The 16,989-nt window shown below is 41.7% G+C and overlaps 1 protein-coding gene across 4 annotated transcripts in view; it reads left to right on the forward strand.

The window, feature by feature from the left end:
• Positions 1–16,310, forward strand: part of CPM (carboxypeptidase M) — a 31,913-nt gene extending 15,603 nt beyond the window's left edge. For 3 of the 4 annotated variants that reach the window (XM_061368054.1, XM_061368053.1, XM_061368052.1), the window contains 6 exons: positions 10,684–10,856; positions 12,301–12,485; positions 12,713–12,883; positions 13,685–13,837; positions 14,807–14,955; positions 15,690–16,310. In XM_061368054.1, coding sequence (XP_061224038.1) covers positions 10,684–10,856; positions 12,301–12,485; positions 12,713–12,883; positions 13,685–13,837; positions 14,807–14,955; positions 15,690–15,926 — 1,068 coding nt within the window. In that variant the 3' untranslated portion in view covers positions 15,927–16,310. Of the gene's footprint in view, positions 1–2,818; positions 2,917–10,683; positions 10,857–12,300; positions 12,486–12,712; positions 12,884–13,684; positions 13,838–14,806; positions 14,956–15,689 lie in introns of all 4 variants that reach the window. The other variant, XM_061368051.1, reaches the window with a different exon arrangement.
• Positions 16,311–16,989: the final 679 nt, after the last annotated feature.

Genomic DNA, 16,989 nt, shown 5'->3' on the forward strand with positions numbered 1-16,989 from the left:
CAAAAACAAAGTTATCTAGGGTTTACTGATTAAAGGAAATTATCTAAAGGCTGAATCTTCTTATATACAATAAATCACTGCTGTATGGAAAGAAATTTTATGTCATCTCTTGTAGGTACACTATCCAGTACTGCAGGCTGAGCAGACCCAGGAATTTATTTTAATTGTTAATGGTAGGTTTTAATACTTCTCACAAGCTGGAAATGCCAGGAAATAATTGGTGTCTCAGTTCATGGGAGTGTTTATCATGTAGATGGCTCTGGCCCTCACACAAACTATAAACAATTTAAACACTCATGCTGAAAAGACTGATTTAAATCAGCACTTAATGCTAGTCTATACTTAGCTCTTCCTTCAGTTTCCCATGAGTGCAATTTCAAGTGGTAGCAGCAGGAACGAGCACTGCTGATGGCAAAACATTGGAAATCTTTTAAAATTTAAAATCAGAATACAATATTACTTGAAGAAAGTCTTAAATGATGGAACTATAACATTTTAGCTGTACTTAAGCTTTTGTTTCTTTAGTGTACATACAGTACAAAATTGGTGCTAGTACTGCTGTAGGTAAGTGGCTGAAGACTATGGCACTGCCCTACACTGGTTCATGAGATGGTTCAGGAAGTCTTGTGTGGAAGGGATGTGTTATTGATAGTAGCTGGATTTAAAATAGCCCTTATGATCTGCTAATTTTTGTGTCCTGTTTTTTGGTGAGATAAGGTGCTTCATGTTTTCAGGACTGCTATATTGTTTGGCTGCTATGATTAGATAATAATTAGGTGTGGAAAGTTAATATAAATGTAGTAGATATTGGTTAGCTTAGTGCAGCATCAGGACATTTAAATGAACTCATGTTCCAGGTGAGTGTTTTGTGCTTGTGTAGGAAATCCTCAATGATTTGAGGAAGCTAATGCTTTTGATGGGCACTTATTTCATGTGTTCTGAAAGTTTTTTTTACATATAACTCACTGAGCCCATTAGCTCTGAGATTCTGAAGCCCTGTCTGTGTTCTTGGTACTCCTGCTGGTTTATAACCTTATGGAAGACATATGTCTCCCCTTTAGGAAACTGTACTTCACAATTTAGCTGTTTCCACTTCCACCTAGGAGGGAGCTGGATCACTGTCAGGTCTTCAACATAGGTCCTTTCTACCTTAATTTTATAATTTCACTGCTGTTGTTTTAGACATTGGATTACAGCTTGGTCTGCTGAATCCCTAGCTATGGAAGCTGGACACTGTAGGTTTGCAGTAGCCAGTCTTGAGCTGCTGGTGGAAAGACGCAATTGCAATGGTAAGCAGGTATGTTCCTCTTGGTGCAGTACTCCATATGGCAACTGACAAGTTGGGAACTAAGGAGGGATGTCTGAGATTTCCTTCCAGCAGAGAGGGAAGGAGAGCTGGGCATAGTGGCTTAGAGAAGGGCATAAGGACACCAAGAAAAGAAGAAAGTTCTAAAACTAGGGCATCCTGAGACCACTTCTTGAATATGTCTGCTCTCAGTGCTTTCTTGCTGCTTCTTGAACCTAAGCCTGAGACTGATTCAACCTCTTAAGTGAAAATTTAGTTTGGCAACCAGCCTCCAGTTTTACCTGCCTTGCAGCTGTTTCAGTGCATCTTGTAGTGTATCTTCTGTTCTCAATGTTTTTCTCCCGTTCTTGAAGGTACTGCAGTTGCCAGCGTATATTTGCTTTCCTTTCTAGCTATGTGACTAGCACTCTGCAGCTATACCATGAGCATCATGGCTCCCACCTCCATGAAATTCTTACGCTCTAGGGTTTTATTGCAGATTTCCACAAAAGTTTAGGAAATAGTACTTTTTATAGTACTGTATGCAATGTAGCACATACGTTCATCTTTTCTGTAAGTAACAATGATAACTGGTCTCCTCCGAGATGGCTCCTGGGTCTCAGCAAGGCCTGCGTGAAAGCTGGGGACAGGAAATGTACATGCAAGGCCTGGGTGTTAGCAATCCATAGGCTGTGACTGGTATTACCAAGGAACTGGTTCAGTTTCATTACTGCCATCTACTGAAATGAGAGCTTTCCACCTCATTGGGCAGACTAGTGGGAAGCACTGTTTTACAGATGGGATCTGTAATGCTACAATATCACAAGAAATAATGATCAAAAATGCCTCCACCTCCATTAAATAAGGACTTCCAAAATGTATGTGTGTTGTTAAAGTTCATCTTCCTGTGCAGCTTTTATTGTCCTAACACTCTTCTGTAGCTATTCTTTCCCTACTGATATTTTTTTTGTTGTTTTAACATATCTGATACAGCTTTGACCAGTTCCTCCTGTTTTCCAAGCAATAACTCACAATTGTTTAGCTTTAGCTTTTTTTGTGTTGTCTTTAATACAAAAAAAAAAAAAAAGCTGTTTTTACTCTGATAATAAAAACTTGGAAAACCCTTATGATATTTCTGGGGGGAAGACTGATTTTTAAATGCTTCTTAGTTGCTTGGTGACTTTGCTTGACAAGATCTTGCTTGCTAAACTTGATTTGAAGAAAGTTCACTTAAAAAAACAAAACCCACCTAACCTATTTTCTAGGATTGGTTAAATGCTTTTGAAAGGCTTCAGTACACACTTTTGGTCGAAAGGCAAAATGTATTTATTCCTGTAATTAATACAGCAAGTACTCATAGAATAAAAACCCACAAAGTCTGCCTTGATGTGCTATATGTAGGACTGGCTGGGGAGCACTGAAATATGAGAATTTGTACAGTGGCCTTAATGACCAACTCTTCTTTTTTCTCTAAGGCTTGTGTATGATTTTTACGCTTGTTTAAAAAATTCTTTTCCCCTTCCCCTCTTAAAGGTAGAGACCTGTGGGTCCTTGTTCTGGGAAGGTTTCCAACCCAACATAAGATTGGCATTCCAGAGTTCAAGTATGTTGCTAATATGCATGGGGATGAGGTACGTTTCAACTTTTGCAATGTCGTTTATACCAAATACACTTGCCACAGGTTTACCGTGAATTTCTCTCAGGTGTGTGCTACTTATTATTAAGAGGTGTCATACTTCAAAGAGGACCCAACATATGTATTTCTTATGGAGTTTCAAGAATAAAGTTCCCATATTTTGGTGGAAGGGCTTTAGGAGACCATACATCATGGTGAAGAATCCTACAATCCTACACCTGAGATCTCTCAAGTAGAGAGCATTGTCTTCTTCATGTGAATTAACCCAGAGGCTTAAATTTTCCTGGTAATAAGTCAGATGCAATAGTTTGCTTGTCTATTATTATTGCCTAGGCATAAAGTATGACTGATAAGCTCTTCAAATGCATCCCATGATTGAATAATAATTGTTGTGAAGCACCAAGCGATTTATTTTAGGAAGAAAATTTATTTTGGAAGCCTTAAGCTAGAAATACCTCGATTCACCTGAGAACACAGTAAGTACAAACCAAAAAGCAAATTCAGGATTAAGTTGCTCTGGAAAGAATACCTACTGAATAAAATAAAGGAGAAAATGGTGATTATGAGCCTTCCTGGTGTAGCATGCGAATCTGGAACAGAAATACTCAGATCTTCACTCTTCTCTCCAATCTTTTCTTGCTTTCTGTTTCCCTTATTCTTTAGCTTTACCTGCTTATATTAGTCATATTCAGGATAAGTTTATACTACACTATTTCTATGCAGTCTTTCATGTGAAATAATTCAAAAGAAATGGCAAAAATTTTATATATGCTGGACAGAATTCCCAAAACTAATGAAAATAGATGTAGTAGGAAGTGTATCCTGTGTAAAGCGCAGCACATAAGCTACTGCTATTAATGATACTATGTGTGAGCATTTGCACGCCTACAGGCGCTTGTGACATTATGTGCCAAGAATTTTCCCCAAGTTAGACTAGTTTCACCTTGTTTGACAGTGGGCTATGCTCAAAGGGCTGCTGGGAGCCTGACTGCTTTGGAATTTAACTGTGTGGGAGGAAGCTGATTCATGGTTTCAAATGGGTATATGTGTTACTGGATGCCCAAGCTACAGTTTGCAACTCCTAAAACCTGATGTGTTGCCAGCAGGGTGTTTAGGAGCTGAGGCTCCACATGATAGTCCCTGCAGACTGCTAAAGGGAATTGCAGACCTATAGCTGCAGATGACCCAGCTTTGGTAGGAAAGAGATGGAGGGCAGGAAGCAATCTTATCCTGGCTCTCAAATCCAACAGAAGGCCATTCCTCCTGCTGAAACTTCCACAATGAAGTACTTTTACCATTATTGCTACCCAGCTGGATATGCACAAGGAACTTTGACCATGGAGACATGAACTGTTTGCATATCCATAGGGTCAGGGATTGCTGGAGATCAGGCAGCCTGGATCACTGCATAGGATCTAAATTTTCATAATGACTTTGTGAGGAAATCAGGCAAAACCTGTTTTGAGTTTGAGCAGGGTTGATCCTTGAGCTGCTGAGGTACCATGTAGCACTAAGTGCCATGCTGCATTCTAGCTTGTTCATCAGACCAAGCATGAATCCAGGAAAGATTTTGGAAATAGAGCTATTCCTCCTTTTCAGGCTGTCATGATGATCTTTGGTTTACGCTTTTTGTACATGGATCTAATTCACAATTGGTACTTGTTTTTCCTATCTGCCCATAAAAGTACTTCAGATGGCAGGAAATGAATTCCTCATTCAGAAAAACATGGAAGAACTTCAATATTTTTTCCCCATAATCTATGATTCTTCTGATCTAGTCTCTGGGGAAAGGTTCAGCTATTCCTATATTAAGCAGATAAGTTTTGCACTAACTGTATGACAAGCTTCAACTTGTGTTCCCCAGTCTTTAATAACTTTAAAATTGTGGAATTATGTCTTCATTGATCTAGCTGGGTCTTTTGTGCTTCACTGATAATTTCCATAAATGGTACAGAGTGAGGAAAGTTTTGTTCTGAAGTATTTGCTGGTACTGCCCTTCTAGCCTGTCATGATCACACAGATGACCCTTTGACTTTGACTCAGCTGGCTGCCTGCTCCTTAAACCTAACAGCTGGGCAGAGGAGCCTGAATTGCATGTGTGCAGGCTGTTCACACAGGCTGCTGGAAGAAAATCTAGGTTATCTGGAGAGCTGCCCAGCAGGGAAGTTCTAAAAAAATAATGTGAGTACATAATACTAGGAAGAGTATTTTTTTCCCCACAACTGGAAAGACCTTTTTTTTTTTTTTTTTAAGCAGGTCAACTTTTTTTTTTTTTTAATACTGTAAGGCATGACCAGCCAATGGTTACATGGTTTTATTTTGTGATCATCATTGCCAAATAGAGTGAACTTTTTGCTCCACATCCCTGGAGATGCAACAAAAGACTTCTCATATACTTTGTGTGCCTGAATGAAGTTGTATACTGGTTTTAGCAGTACCTTTTTTTTTTTTTTTTAACACAAGCCAGATTAAAATTGATTAGAGATAGTTGTCACTTGCAGATATGTGAGACTTGAACTAAAATGGCATTAATAGGTGTATGCATTTTGAGCAGTCTGTGAAATACTAATGAAGTCTGCACTGAGAAAGATGAGGGAGAGTCTGCCTGCTGTTCTGCGGCAGCTCTCACTCTGAATTGGGGCAGCAGCATCTCCTGTCCTGGGCTTGTACTCTTGAAAGACCTTGTCTTTCTCAGTGTGTACACTCACACTTTGCTGAGGAAGAACTCATTCCACTTAACATCAGCCACAACCAAGCTCCCAAATGCTCCTAAATCATACATAGAGCAGAATTACCATGTTTTGATTAGCTGTGCCAGTAACTTAAATCCAATCTCCACATCTGAACAATAGGATCTAATTAGAAGGCTGTTCCTAACCCATGGATATCGCAGCTGAGAAACCCTTTAAGGAAAAGCATGTCTGAACAAAGTGTGAACTACCTGTGTCTTTCTGCTTGTTCCCTTTAATGTATTAAGTATATAGCTTTGTTAAATTTCTGCAGCTCTAGTGTAACTGTACCATCACAAGATAAACGCTGGTGGTAATGCTGTGATACCAACCCTTTCCTCCTAAATCACCCATTTCTGATCACTTTTTTAGTGTAATAGTGTTTTGCCTCTTTCATGATGTATAGCTGAGCCTGTGCTGATAGGCCTGAGTCAGCCTACATGAAAGCATGTGTTTATCTTGCTGGCTTATCTTGTGATTTAAGTTAAAACAACTAGACTCTATTTTCCATGTCATTATAGACATAGTCATGTCCATAAAAGGGCTTCCTGAGATATAACTTATTGTGACTTGGCTGACAGAAGATCAAGATAATTGAAGCTTAAAAAGAAACAACAAACTAAGACATCTTATGTAGTATTCTTCACTGACTTCTGAAAAATGGATGGAAGCTGCATTTATGCTATCAAAATGCCACTATAAATGAAGGGTGCTTTTTTTTTTTTAATCACCAGGTTGGGCAAAAAGTGTTGTGTCCACATACTATGCAATCTGCTATATGGGGTTTTCAGCATATTTCCTCTATCCTTTGTACTGTGTAATAAAGCATGGAAGTGGTGTGGCAGGGAAACAAGTGCTCTAGAAAAGGGACTAAAAAAAGGGAAATATTTCTTGTCTAGTGAACTATCTTCTACCTGGCTTCAGTATCAGCTGATGTGATGTGAAGAAGGTCAAAAGCACCAGAGATTTCAAAATTCAAAGCAACCCAATCTACTTGCTAACAGGACTTATGCTGCTGGCTGCTGCTGAGATCTCTTTCACCAGCTGCCTCACCCCAGTTGCCTTTTTCCTTATCTTTACTCCCACTCTTCTGAGTGGGAAAAGAAAAAGGGATCCATTTCTCAGCCAGGTGAAGACTGTGCTGAGAAGCCTGTCGAATTTGTGCAGGTGGCAACATTTTATGCCAGTTACTAGTTCAAAAGCAAGAGCTATGTTGCCATTTGCCTCGGTAATAAACGAACAAACTGCAATTCCCTGCCGTTTATGTGGTAGTTACCATATTTTCATAGCGATTGCTGCTGTAGAAATAAATGGATATGTGCTAAACTGTATTTGCACAGTTGCTTTAACACTGGTGGTTTCCAGTAAAGGACAAACACAGTGGGGCGTGTCACAGCAAAGCAGGTACAAGTGTTAAAAAATAACATCTTGTAAGAGGGTCATTTAAGTGGTAAACCAGGCTGGCCTGCTGGTTTCTTTGCTGTAACTCCACTTCCTTAGGTGGGGTTGTGCCTGGTATGTTGTGCTAGGTCTGTAGAGCAGTCAGGGCCAAAGCAAGGAAACTGGCAAGACCATGTTGCCCTGAAACAGGTCCTACCTGATGGTTTGGATCTTTATTTCAACATACTTCAACTTAAAAACCAGGCTACGGCTAACGAAAGCATTTTAATCATAAAAATGGGCAGAGTCTATCCACCCATAGTCCCCTGGTATTAGGCTTCTACCATGTGGTAACAAACGCTTTAAGAACAGAAGTGCTGCAGTGAAGTGTTACAGGGAAGGTGCAATTGGAACTAACCTTAATCTTTTAACTGGCTGCTGTTAGGGCTTCTTGAGTAAGTCCTCAGTAGTGAGCAGGGTGCTGACCCAGCCGTGCCAGAAGCGATAGTCAGACAGTTTAAGGGGTAATGAACAGCAGTCACACCCTTTTCTACAGTGTTGATCCATGCCCTGACGCATGCTGCTTTGTCTGGGGCTTCCCTGAGGATCACTGAAAGCCTTTCCTGCTGGGTCCCTTTGGGGCGCACAAGGAAACTGTCAGCTGAAAGTGCACAGAGAACTTGATGTTCAACTCTATTTCCAGAGGTGGGAGAAAGTGTTTTCCTTGGCTTTTGTGTCACCCCTCATCTGAGCTATAGCAAAACAATATACCTGGGCATTGCCTTTGGGATACTGTAATTAAAACCAAATATTCATCACATCTTCTCAGAGCCCCAGAGCACATAAAGGCTGTCCCCTCTTTACGTCTTTGTACTGCACTACAGGCAAGTTAAGGTGTCTGTCCTTGACTTTGTTGCCAGGAACTTATTTACAGTGTGTCTAGATCCTTTATTTGAGGCTCTGAAATAAAGTCTTGTAACTTACCTCCACAGGCATAGCTGACCTCTCTAGTACCAGGGTAAAGCTTGGCTGAAATCTTGATCAAAACTTGAGCTATGCTTTCCCAGGAGAAAAGCTTTCCCTTTCTCTCCCCTCAAACACCCCCAAATGTGCACACTCAAGAAATGCAGGGTACTCTGGCCTGAAACAAAACCTCCCCTCTGTCATTCCACCAAAACACAGTGGTAATAAATACACTCTTTCCCCAGCAGGGATGATTAAAGTAACAACTCCCTGTGATAGACATTAGCTGAATTGTTTGATGAGTCTATGTACAAAGTACTTGGATACAACAATAGGTATGCAAGGCATCCTATAAAGTAGGGTTAGTTTTTAAAACGCTATAATGTACGTAAGTCTGGGTTTAACTTTTATGTAGAAATAATGTCACCTGTGAAAAACTGGACAATGTTCATAAAGAATGGAACATGATCTTTTCCACCACCTTCTTTTGTTGCTTTTCTTTATCTTTTTTTCTCCTTTCCTATTTCTCTGTTCTTTCATTTCTGGATTTCTTTTTGCCAGGCACTGAAGTGTAGTAGGAGCAGAGGCGCTTTCCCTGTTTCTCCAGAGAGCAGTCCAGTTTTGTCTGTAGCTCAGCAATCTCTGTGGTAGGGCTGTTCTTGCTGCTTCTAAGTCTGCTAGCTTTATCTTTCATCTTCTCTCCTTTCTTCCCCCCTGCTCTGCTCCGTTTGCTTTCCAAGATGTCTATCAGAGCTGGAACTGAACTGCCCGTGCAAGACAGGTTCTGTAGCATCTCTTCCTACATTTCATGGGGTAAATTTATCAAACCTGCAGAGCAGTCTGCTTTAGCATACTCTGGTGCTGTTTTGAAAGCTACTGGCAATGGAGGAAATGAGGTCCTTCCTCCTTCCCCCCCCCCCCTTCAAAGCCCATTTGCTGTAATGTCTAGAAAAACAGCCACTCAGTATATGCACTTGAGTAAGGCAGCTTCCCCTAGCAGAACACTGGATGGTGGCTTGCAGGAGACAGCAGGAACTGACAAGCAAGGTTAGAAAACTTAGGAACAAATCTGCTGGAGGGCAGGTGGGAAGAAATCCTCCTTTTTTTTTTTCCTGTGCAAACAGCATGGTACAATTCCTGAAACACCAACTCAGAGACCATGGCTGCCTTCGTGTATGGCACAGCAGTGTGGTCTGCAACTTCTTTTCTCCTGCAATAAAGGGTAATTGCCAGCTAAGTGGCAAGACACAGTTTGGTCCCAGCTCCTTATACCAACCCAGCTCCTTCAGGACAGTGTCTCTGTTCCTGTTTATCTTAATGCCCAGAGCAGGATTTGCCACTTTAAAATGTACTGATGTGAAAATTCAACATGACATTAGATAGTGCAGTGAAGCCATGGAGAAATATTCATTTTCCCTTGCTTGATTTCACCTACCTTTTACCCTTAGCCTGTTCCAGTCTCAAAACAAGGAAATGTTTACCCTTGACATTAGTAATGCTGCTCCATGAACCTCACTTTATAAAAACAAATTGTTGCAATATTTTCACTTTAGTGGCACAAAACTCATTCTCAAAGATAGTGAGATGCTGTAGCTTTGATTTAGAGCCTGCAGTGATTTACCAGGCTTTGTTCTTGTAGATAAAGTAGGGAGAAGTTATCTCCAGAGCACATCTAGTTGCAAGTCTTGATTTGTTCCCATTGCAGCTAGGGCTTAGGAACCCTGCAGCCCCCTTTGAGGTATGGGTCACAGTGCTACACAAAGTGCTCCTGGGAATTATGGTCCAGTAAATGTTGTACTAGTGGTTTTTGGGGTGCAGAATAGGATTGTTCTTAACTCACTGGAGCTGGAATTTCCCACTGTTTTGCTTGAAATGTGCTAGAGTAGACTAAAGGGGGATGTCCTGCCAGTTTTCACGACCTATGCAAGCTTATATGAACAAAAATAAGTAGCTATTTCACTGTCACTACCTTTCCTTGTTCTAAGTCTGCATCCAAATGTCTTTCCATCTCTTTTTCTGAGGATTTACATATACTTGTTTGTTTTCCCCAATGCCTGTGTTCATGGCACTAAAATAAAGTAGTGCAACAGAGGCTGTAACAGAAGTGATTATGAGGCCTCTCTTGATCCTGTATTAAAGTTGGCTTCCCATAAAAGGGGATCAACAAGGAAAAATCCTACTCTGTAGCACCCTGGAAATCATGGAAGGTGTCTCCTTCCTTTCTTCTGAACTCTCCCTGACAAGTAGTGATGCAGAGCACAGATGCGCTTATGTTCAGGATTCAGGGTGCCTTGGGCATCAGCACAGAGCTGTGACTCTGGTGTGTTTCTGAGCCCACATTGCCTTTAACAAGCAGCCTAGGTTTAGGTTTTGATAAGGTTTAGGTTTTGATAAGGCTGTCCCTTACCCATGCAGGATTAAAGCAGTGCAGCTGACATAGTCAGTTTCCCATAACAGAAGGAGCTCTGGTTGATATGGGTTTAAAACACGTGTAAAAATCCTCCAGTGACTCCTTCATCTATTTAAATTGCTTTAAATATACAAAACAGCGTTGACCAGAACGCTCTTTTATGCCTTGTATGTCTGTATAATTCAATAAGAAAAAGCTGTAAGTGCAAAGTAGTAGGTCTTTTTTTACTTCTTTTTCTTCCATAGCAGACTTAAAATGGAATCTGTGCTTCTTTATACAGACTGTTGGGAGAGAAATCCTGCTCCATTTGATAGACTTCCTGGTGACCAGCTATAGGCGGGACCCAGTTATTACCCGCTTACTCAATAATACCCGGATTCATATAATGCCAACAATGAATCCTGATGGATTTGAAGCTACAAAAGTGCCTGACTGTTATTACACGCGAGGAAGGTAAGGGTGGCTTAGGAGGGTGGGAGCAGGTAAAGGAAATGGGTGGGAGTAATAACTAGAGATAGCCAAAGACTGAATCATGATCAGTGGAGTGGATAGACCAGGGGATGTGTTAGGGCTAATTTTGGCCTGGGCTGTTCTGAAGATACACTGTTACAGCATAGAGTTTTTGGAAGACTGAGTCAGACTGGTGTTTATATGTGGTGCAGCTGAAGAAAATTGGTCAGAATGGTGTAATGACCTAACCTTTTAGGCCAGAGACCCAGATAACGAATAGAAGCACAATTACCTGTTTAGACCTTTAGGGTGCTACAAAAAAAAAAAGGGGGAAACATCTACAGCACTCTTTCAACTGGAGAATTCTGTAACCTTTATTAATGTGAAAAAGATGTGTCTCAACTTGTCAAATGGACTTATAAAAATATGTTTAAAGATCACATTGAATGCAGATGTAGTAAGAGGGAAGAGTTACACAAGGAGAGGTAGCTCTAATAGGTGCTGTGCTAATAATAGTGCTCTGGAAAAAACATGCAAAACAAAACATAACCTAGCATTGCATCCTGTGCTGCTTCTGCATTCTTTAATGTAACTATTGTAGAGACCAAAGAGGGGAGGAAAGTTTAACAAGCTAGTAGAGGGAAAAGGAGGAGAGAGTGGGAAGAAATACCAAAGAGACAAAAGTGGAATATGCACTAAAAGCAAACTCTTAGGCCATGGCAACACCAGAAGCAGATGAAAATGTAGCTTAGGTAATTTAGTTTTCCAGGTTTCTTGTGCAGGCCCTCCTTTTTATTAGGAAATACGTTTATTTCTCAGCAAATAGACAGGACTTTTATGGAGGGTGATACCTTTTTTAGCCCCTCACTGTCAAATAAACAGAGTTTAACTAACTTGAGTTTAAAAATTAAAAGAGCTGACACTAAATATTGTCTCTACTCTTGTACTGACCTATTTGAGTGAAAAAGGAAGAAAGTATTTGCAAGATTGGCCCTTCAGGTACAGGGAGAAGAGTACACATCCTGGGTTTGAGTCACATTTTTTTGATGTCTAGAGTGACAGCAGTACAAAGGACACAGCCAGCCAGCAGTTAGCTTGGTCTTCTATACAGGTGTGAAGAACACATACAGAAGGGCAATACCTCCCTTACTTGGCTTAGGTTTTTCTAATTCATTTATGTGCAGGTGTGTATATGCTATATGCGTTAAATGTTATTCACTGTTTCCACCTGAAATACAACAGAATCGTTTTATTGTGTCCTATGCAATTCCAGTGCTGCCAGGAAACAAACTAAAGTCCATCTTCGTGATGCTTGAGGAGATTTACAATGGTCATGTTCCCTGTTTCCTGAAGACACTAGCACACCACAGATGTGAAGTACTGGGAGGCTGGCGACCTGAAAATGTCTGTAAGAAAAGCAGTAATAGGAATGTCTTCTCTTTCTAAGGTACAATAAGAACGGAGAAGATCTGAACAGAAATTTTCCTGATGCCTTTGAACGTAACAATGCCAGCATTCAGCCAGAGACACAAGCAGTCATGAACTGGATAAAAAATGAGACATTTGTTCTTTCAGCAAACTTGCACGGGGGTGCCCTGGTTGCCAGCTACACCTTTGATAATGGCAACTCAGGTAAGCTAGTAACAAGCTCTCCTCTCCACAGCTGATGTGGGCTAGGAACGTTAGCTGTATAAAAGCAAAATTTGTAAGGATTTTGGTAAGGTTTTATCAGCTTTTGAGCTGAGGTGGGCAGACTTCGTGAAACACTGCCTGATATGGCTACCTGGAGATGGTTATCCTGTACGTAAGGCAGCACTGTACCAGTAATAAGAGTGATGATGGCTCTCTTCATCCTGCAGCTACAGGCTCTTTGGAAGGCTATAGCAAGTCTCCAGATGATGATGTCTTTATCCATTTGGCAAAAACCTATTCTTTCAATCATGCCAGCATGTACAAAGGGACTGGGTGTGACAACAGACAAACCTTTCCAGACGGCATTACCAACGGGTATTCCTGGTACCAGCTGGAAGGTAAGGGCATCTGTGTTTGTTTTTCAGCTCCTTCAGATATGATGTTCTCACTTTCTCCTGCCATCTTTGATGATGAAACGGCTGTGACTGTGCCAGAATAGAGGGGATATAGGGAGTAAGACAACACATTCACATGGACTCTCTGAGCAGGACCTGGCTGTTGGCAGACTCTCCCAGTCAGCAGTTGCACAAGTGTATGAGGCATTCTCTGTTGTCTGGCTGCTTCTGTGCTCTTTCTAAGGCATAGCTGCATAGATTACCTTTTGGCACCAAGGTCTTGTTCTCTCAGAAAGAAAACCAATCTTCTGTTCAGGTATCATCCTTATTTTTACTGTTTGATCACTGAAATAAATGTTTTCATTACTGTTTATGCATAGCCAAATAGAATATCCTGTGTACTGTGGCAGAACGTGTTGCTGTCACAATCTGAATTCAAAGCCTTGCTGGGCTCTTAGCATAGCTTTGTCAGTGGCAAAGTCTATGCCAGGCTGTGAATTTATCTCCCCCTATCTGTGAGCGGTGGAAAGACTTTAAGTTAAAAACCCACCCTTCCTCAGGAATAATTGTCATCATCCCCAAACGGCTCTGTGCTTTAGAAAACAACACTTAACATGCAGCTGGAGCAATGAAGTTGGTTTTCCACAGGAGGCAGTAAATAAAAGTGTGGCACTGAGGAATAAATTTATCTGATTTACTTTTCTTACAGGTGTGATGTAAGTAACAACATCTTAACTCTATTTTTCTTCTAGCCTGAACTTGGTGCTTCTTTTCAGCTGAACACTGTTTTATTTCACTTTTAAGGTGGAATGCAAGATTACAACTACGTCTGGGGACAGTGCTTTGAAATCACATTGGAGCTGTCATGCTGTAAATATCCTCCAGCAGACCAGCTGGAAAAGTTCTGGAGAGACAACAAAGCTGCTCTGATTGAATATATAAAGCAAGTACATCTAGGTGAGTGTGCACATGGGGAAGGGAGCTAAAGCTGAGGCCAGGCCAGTGGGCAAACTTTGGAGCAATTGCTTCTGAATAGCAAGTGCTACATGGTCAGGGATGGGTAAGGGAGGAGAACATACAGGTATATTAGGTGTGCAGTGCAGGTGGCTTAGAATGCACTGGGGCAGGAGCAAGGGACGGGCCCTGGGGATGTCCTTTCATACACCCCTCCAGGGAGCCTGCTTTTCTGCACAGCCTAGAGACAGCCATTTCTTTCAGAGGTCTCTAAATGTGTGTTCACAATGTTTCACGGGTTTTTGCTGCTTGGAGTTTGTATTTTTGTAAGGCTTTTCCAGGTGTGATTTTGGCTTCACAGTTGGAAGAGAGCTGCTGCTCAGTGAAACAGTAGTGCTTTGCAATGACTTGAAGGGTTTGCACAAGTCTGTTGCTTATCTTGCATTCTGTTGCCTGGAATGTCTGGCTGCTGGTTTATCTTTGCTTAGTGCCAGAGCTGCCTTGAAGGAGGTGTGTGTGAGAATTGAGGGAATCTACTTCACAGGCAGACATTGTTGGTGTTCTGACATTGGGAAGTACTGGGTAAAAGGCTGGTATTTTTTTTAATTTGGAGGGAAAGAAAAGGGGGAGAGGTAGCAAAATACCCACCCCCAAACCAGTACTGAAGATTGAAGCCCTTCAGTAAAAGACACATGCAAGAAGTATGTATGATGCTTTCAGCAGCTGAGATTCAGAATCAGTGACTACATTGCTGCCTTCTAACTTAATGTGAGCATAAGCTATGAGCACCACCACTGGATTTTCTATTCTCATTCCCTTCAGTAAGATAGGAGTGACTGGTGATATTATCAGATGTGCTTGAGATCAGTGAGGTAGCCTTTGAGTGCATCCAGCAACAGAATTGTCTGATATTCCTGGAGAAGGAGGCTCACTACAGTTAGAGGTTGTGATCTTTCTCTGCCTTTTTCATAGGCATCAAGGGTCAAGTTACTGATAAGAACGGGAATCCTATTCCCAATGCCATTGTGGAAGCTCAAGGAAGGCCTCATGTCTGCCCCTACAGAACAAATGAACAAGGGGAATACTTTCTTCTCCTTCTGCCTGGGACGTATGTGATCAATGTAAGTGCAGCCTTACTGAATTATGGTTTCTAATGGTGACGTGTTCCTGAGCACAGCAAAACTGCATCCATGCAGATGAATGAGCTGAACTTGCTCAAGACACATGTACAGAAGCTGTAAAGACTCTTTAGCAGATTTGAAAGAAAATACCTTAAAATATGAGTCAGCAGAAGGGGATTTTTTGATACAGTAAGATCTTGAGTCCCTGGAATGTCTGGAGATAAGCACTCGTCTGACCTGGATGGTGGAGCAGGCTGGGATGAGGGTCTGGACCACAGTGATGCCAACTTGAGGTGTCTGAAACAAACTCCAGAGCTCTTGAAGGGTGAGGAGGGGGAGGCTGGGACCCACACAGCCCTGGGCTGGCACCACCCTCCATGGCAGTTACTCCCCAGGGTTGAAATGGTTCTTCTGCAGCAGTTTTCAGATGCTGGTGTTCAGAAAACATCAAAGGAAAATGGACTCTGCCTGCCAAGGGCTTATGCTTAACTGACATTGCCTGTCTTGCACAGCATGCAGTGCCCCCCATTATAAATATGCATTCTGTTTCTATTCAGTTTTGGGGAGTTTGTTCTTTTTGCTGTACTCTTTCCTCATTCTGTGTTCTCTGGCTTATGTTTAGAACACTTTTCTCTCTGTGTCGGAAGTGTCAACAAACACATCACACAATGGTTTGTTTCCCAGCTGAACTCAACATGTCACACCAATAAGAAACCTTTCATGTTTGTTCCTAGGCTACTGTACCGGGATTTAAATCCATCCTGAAGACAGTGGAAATACATGACAACACTGGTAACTTCAGTGCTCTGAAGCACGACTTCACTTTCCCAGAAGTCTCTATCAGGTCAAGTGCTGCTTTTTGTCCCAAAACTCCCCTCTACCAGGAGCTCCAATGGGCTTCAGCTGCAGTAAAACCAACTCTCCATGTCATCTTGGTTTTAATGGCCTTTCTGCTTGTAATCTTCCAATAGCTGGGAATGACATGAGGTGGCAAGGCAACATCTTCCTGCACAAATGCGGTTGAAATTCAGACATGGAGTTGTATATGCAAAAGAATGTATGTTTTTATGAACCAAACTCTCAGATTTACAGGCATGTTTTTTGCATTTTGTAAAATACTGGCTCGACAATCAAATGTTTTACTTTAATTACAATAGACTGTCATATTTTCTACATATTTTACTCTAAAGACACCCTGTACAGCCTATGGAGATAACTGTAGAATTGTGATGCACAAATAACAGTCTGAAGAATTTGCCCAAGTTTAAAAGAAGTCACGGATTGTCTACAACTGTTTCACACAGGCTCAGGTTCCTGTGTGAGCCGGCAGCTGGTGTGTCACCCAACGGAACTGAACGCCAGGAGCACAACCCTCATTTCTCATAATAAAGCCACTGCAGTCACTGAAAAATGGTGTTTTTCCATGTGCTCTTTCTTATCTGGACAGAAATAAGGTGAAGCCCAGTAACAGACACGGTCTGAGACAGGAACATGGAAATGAAGTGTAAGTATATGTTGAAGGGCTATACTGCTGAAAGCTTGATGGTAAGCTGTGCTACCATGCAACAGAGAACAACTCGGGTCCCTGAAAATGGTGTTCCCCCATTCCACAGGTATTGAAAACAATGTGGGAACAGCCAGTGACAGCTTTATACCATTGCTGGTCTCCATTTTTTACTGAATTTGGTATGGAAGCGAGGCTTTAGGTGGCTTCAGTGTTCCACAGCCCTGTTACTATGCTGTTTGCACAACCAGCTCTATTGGCCATGCTGGGAGCTGGAAGTGCCCAGAGAGGTGCACAAACCCAAGCCCTGTGCAGAGCCTGGCTCCAGCGCCAGCCGATACCCTTCAGTGCCCTGCCTGGGCTGGGCTGCAGGCATAATTACTGGGTTCCTTTCACCTGGGCAGCTGCAAGTCATCTTCAGGGCCCTTTGAAGCTGTCCAACAAAAACATGTATCAAGAAAAGCCAGTTGGTGCCACCCCCTCCTGTGTTTACTTGAAAACTCTATCTGCCAGCAATTTTCTTAAGCAAT

This window comes from Neopsephotus bourkii, unplaced genomic scaffold (assembly GCF_033783945.1).
Source record: "Neopsephotus bourkii isolate Nb327-2 ecotype Australia unplaced genomic scaffold, CSIRO-AGI_Nbou_v1 NB_1423, whole genome shotgun sequence".
Lineage (NCBI taxonomy): Eukaryota > Metazoa > Chordata > Aves > Psittaciformes > Psittacidae > Neopsephotus > Neopsephotus bourkii.